Source organism: Corapipo altera, unplaced genomic scaffold (genome assembly GCF_003945725.1).
Source record: "Corapipo altera isolate COAL_440 unplaced genomic scaffold, ASM394572v1 130487, whole genome shotgun sequence".
In the NCBI taxonomy this organism is placed as follows: Eukaryota; Metazoa; Chordata; class Aves; order Passeriformes; family Pipridae; genus Corapipo; species Corapipo altera.
Genome location: NW_020885910.1, coordinates 3,524 through 8,071, shown reverse-complemented (window position 1 = coordinate 8,071; position 4,548 = coordinate 3,524). Strand labels below are relative to the sequence as shown.

Genomic DNA, 4,548 nt, shown 5'->3' with positions numbered 1-4,548 from the left:
GAGGAGGGGGGGGCAGCGGGGGGGGGCGGGCGCTGGGACCCCCCCCCGCGGGGCAGGGACTCCCCCCGGGACCCCCCCAGGGCCCCCCCGAGTTTGGGGGTGATGGGGGGGTAGGGGGGGGTCTGCCCAGCGCCCCCTCCCAGCAGCTGGTGGGCAGCAGGTAAGGGGGGGGTGTGGGGACAAGGGGGGGATGAGGGGGAACGTGGGGACAAGGGGGGGACACAGAGGGTGGGGGAGACAAGGGGGGGACACGGGAACACCCAGCTTTGTGAACTGGGGGGGGCACAAGGGACACACCCCCCCATCCCCATGTTCCCGGGGGGGTCTCTGGGTGTCCCCCCATACCCAGGAGTGCCCCTGCTGTCCCCACGTGCCCTGTGGGGGTCTCTGGGTGCCCCCCCTGCCTCCCCACCCACCAGGAAGGTCACATGGGTGCCCCCCCCCAGCCCCCTCACCACGACAGGACATGGGGGGGCTCCCCACCCTCCCCACCCCATGGAGGGGTCCATACCAACCCCTTCAACCCCCTCTCCCTATTTTTGCCCCCCCCAGCGCCCCGTTGCCCCCCGTCCCGGAGGACAAGGCCGAGCAGAACCCGACCCACCTGGGCCAGATCCAGCCTGAGCTCTACGGCCCCGGGGATACCGCCGAGCCCGGGGGGGCCCGGGGGGGCGCCGGGGGGGGCCCCCCCCCTCCCTGCGGCCGCCTGAGCGTGTCCCTGCGCTATTCCTACGGCTCCCAGCAGCTCGTGGTCCGCGTGCTCCGCGCCCGGGACCTCCCGGCCAAGGATTCCAACGGCTTCTCTGACCCCTACGTGAAGATTTACCTCCTCCCCGACCGCAAGAAGAAGTTCCAGACCAAGGTGCTGAGGAAGACCCTGAACCCAGAGTGGGACGAGACTTTCAGCTTCGGGGTGCCCTTTGCTGAGCTGCCCTCGCGGCGCCTCCACTTCAGCGTCTACGACTTCGACCGCTTCTCCCGGCACGACCTCATCGGGCAGGTGGTGCTGGAGAACCTGCTGGAGGCGGCCGAGGGGCGGCCCGAGGTGCCCATCTGGAGGGACATCCAGGAGGGCACGGGGGTAAGGGGGGCCCGAAAACGGGGGGGGGGAGAGAGGGACCCCCTGGGGAGGGAGTTGGGACACCCAGAATCCCCCCAGAAAGGGTCCCTGGGACAAGCGTGGGGGCAGGTGAGGGGGCGGGGGCTGCTGTTCAATGGGTGGGCTCATCTGCATACAATTTACATATCATTTGTATTTATTTGACATATAATTTGTATTTACTTTTTTTTTCCTTCCAATTTGCATCTGATTTGTACTTATTTTGCATGTAGTTAATATTAATTTTTCATCTAATTTGAACACAATTTGTATTTATTTTGACTCGTTTACATGTGATTTGCATGTATTTGGCATATGAGGTGCATCTATGTTGCATCTCATTTGTATATCATTTGTATTTGTGTTGCATCTCATTTGTATTTATTTTGTTTATTTCATATTTAACCTGTATTTATACTGAATCTTATTTGCATATCATCTGCATCTGATTTTGAATCTTGTTAATACATGATTTCTGTTTATTTTGCATATCATTTGCATTTTAATTTGCATTTATTTTACATCCAGCATATATTTTCTTAATTTATTTTGAATCTCATTTGTATCTGGGTTTGCATCTCATTTGCATCTACTTTGCATTTCATTTTGCAGTGGAATTTGGGTTTAATTTGCATTTTGATTTGCATTTTAATTTAGTTTTGCACCTTGATTGGGGATTTGATTCAGGATTTAATGTGGGATCTAATTTGGGATTTAATTTGGGGTTTAATTTATTATTAAATTTTTGATTTATTATTTAATTGAAGGTTTAATTTGTGACGTCATTTGTTATTTACATATTTAATTTAGAATTTAATATGTGATTTAAGTTTATTATTTATAATACTAAAATTAATTATGAACATAATAAAAATCTAAAATAATATAATTCCTGATTTATTTTTTGGTTTGATATTTGATTTGTTTGGGCATTTAACTTGGGATTTTAATTTGGGATTTAATTTGGAATTTGATTTAATTGGGAATTGAATTTATAATTCCATTTAGCATTTAATTCACGATTTAATTTCTGACTCAATTTTGGGTTTATTGGGGATTTAATTTGGGAATTGAATTTATAATTCCATTTGAGATTTAATTAATGAGTTGGTTTATTAATTAACCCATAATTTAATTCACAATTTCATTTCTGATTTAATTAACTAGTCATGGTCATGTGACCCTCCTGTCCTCCCTCACCTGTCCCTCACCTGTCCACGTCTCCCCAGGAGAAGCCAGACCTGGGCGAGGTGAACTTCTCGCTGTGTTACCTGCCCACGGCCGGGCGGCTCACGGTGACCGTCATCCGGGCGTCCAACCTGCGCGCCATGGACCTCACGGGCTACTCAGGTGCGTCACAGGTGTGCCCAGGTGTGCCCAGGTGTGTCCAGGTGTGTCACAGGTGTGTCGCAGGTGTGTCAGACAGGTGTGGGACATGGGGGGACACAGGGCCATGGACCTCAGGGGGTACTCGGGTGCGTCACAGGTGTGCCCGGGTGTGCTCAGATGTGTCACAGGTGTGTGGTAAAGATGTGCTCAGGTATGTAGGGTTTCTGTGGGGTCGCTGAGGGGTTTTTGGGGCCCCCTGAGCAGACCCCTACGTGAAGGCCTCGCTCATGGCTGAGGGCCGGCGACTCAAGAAGCGCAAGACGTCCATCAAGAAGAACACATTGAACCCGAGCTACAACGAGGCGCTGGTCTTTGACGTCCCCCACGAGAGCGTCAACCACGTCAGCCTCACCATCGCCGTCGTGGACTACGACTGGTCAGCCGGGGGGGCCCTGCAGGGGCTTGGGGGGGCTCCTGGGGGGTCCTTGGGGGGTTTGAGGTCTTCCTGGAGCAATGGGAGACCCCTTCGTTTGAGGCGTGTTTGAGGACCCCCATCATTGGCTGGGACTGGTCAATGCTGGGGGGGTTTTGAGGGGTCCTGGATGAACTCTGGGGGGTCCTGGGAGGGTTTTGGGGTCCTGGGGGGCTCGGGGGGGGGGGGGTCCGGGGGGGTGTTTGGGGTCCTCCTGGAGCCATTGGGGACCCCTCATGTGAGGGGGATAGCACAAGGGAGCAAAAATGAGGGCCTGGGATTTGGGAGGTCCTGGGGGGTTTTTGGGGTCTGTGGTGGGTTTGGGGGCATCATGGTGGGTTTTTGGGGTCCATGGTGGGTTTTTGGGGTCTGGGGGTGCCCCCCTGACCCCCCAGTGGCCCCCCCCAGCATCGGGCACAATGAGGTGATCGGGCTGTGCCGGGTGGGCAGCGATGCCGAGGGTCCAGGGCGGGAGCACTGGGCGCAGATGTTGGCGAACCCCCGCAAGCCCATCGAGCACTGGCACACGCTCGTCGAGGTGAGACCCCCCACCTGGGATCCCCCGGGACCCCCAGGACTTGTGGGGACCCTCAGGACTCCCCCCAACCTGTTGGGACCCCCTGGGACCCCCTGAGTCCATCAGGAACCCACGGGGACCCCCCAGGATCCTGCAAAACCCACAGGACCCCCAAGAAACCCCAATGTCCCCAAAGTCCCCAAATCCGCCCCAATGTCCCCACTGTCCCCAATGTACCCCAGTGTGTCCCCAATGTCCCCAATGTACCCCAGTGTGTCCCCAATGTCCCCAATGTCCCCAAATGTCCCCAGGAAAAGGCTCTGGTGGCCAAAGGGACCTCGCGGGACAAACCGGCCCTGGGGGAGCCCCTGGGCCCCCAGTGAGCCCGTGAGAGCTGGACTGGGAGCAGTGGGAGGGATGGGGGAGGACTGGGAGGAACTGGAGGGCGTTGGGAGAGTTGTTGGGGGCACTGGGAGGGACTGGGGGGCACTGGGAGAGACTGGGGGAGTTATTGGGAACACTGGGAGAGAGTGGGGAGGCACTGGGAGGGATGGGAGGGCACTAGGAACACACTGGGAGGGGAGTTGGGGAGTTATTGGGGGCACTAGGAGGGGTACTGGAGGTACTGGGAAGAACTGGGAGGGTCCTGGGAGGGATTGGGAGGGAATGGAGGGGCACTGGGCCATAGTGGGAGGCCACTTTTTCATACTGGGGGTCACCATCTCATACTGGGAGGCCACTGGACCATACTGGGAGGCCCCTTTCTCATACTGGGAAGCCACTTTTTCATACTGGGAGGCCACTTCTTCATGCTGGGAGCCCCCTGGGCCATACTGGGGAACACCAAGCCATACTAGGAAGCCACTTGACCCTACTGAGAGTTCACATTACCATACGGGGATGTCACTTTACCATACTGGGAGTCCCCTGGGCCATACTGGGAGCCCACTGCCCCCTCTCTCCACAGGCTCCGGGGCCGGAGGGTCCGGCCCGGCCGGGGGGGGCCCCGACACCGAAGCCATAAAGGGACCCCCGGGACCCCCCCCGGGGCCCCTCCGACCTGCACGACAAGGGGGGGCCCGGCCCCCCCCCCCACTGTGAACCCCCGAAATCCAGGTCTGTGGGGGGCCC

The 4,548-nt window shown here is 56.8% G+C and overlaps 1 protein-coding gene across 1 annotated transcript; it reads left to right on the top strand.

Moving 5' to 3' along the window:
* Positions 1 to 80: 80 nt before the first annotated feature.
* LOC113940880 (synaptotagmin-3-like) lies at positions 81 to 4,542 on the top strand (the record flags this gene model as incomplete). The annotated part of the gene is made up of 7 exons (XM_027632028.1): positions 81 to 160; positions 553 to 1,081; positions 2,329 to 2,449; positions 2,693 to 2,864; positions 3,309 to 3,438; positions 3,729 to 3,804; positions 4,385 to 4,542. Coding segments are annotated over 6 exons (1,104 nt in total), but the record flags the coding sequence as incomplete, so codon positions are not given.
* Positions 4,543 to 4,548: the final 6 nt, after the last annotated feature.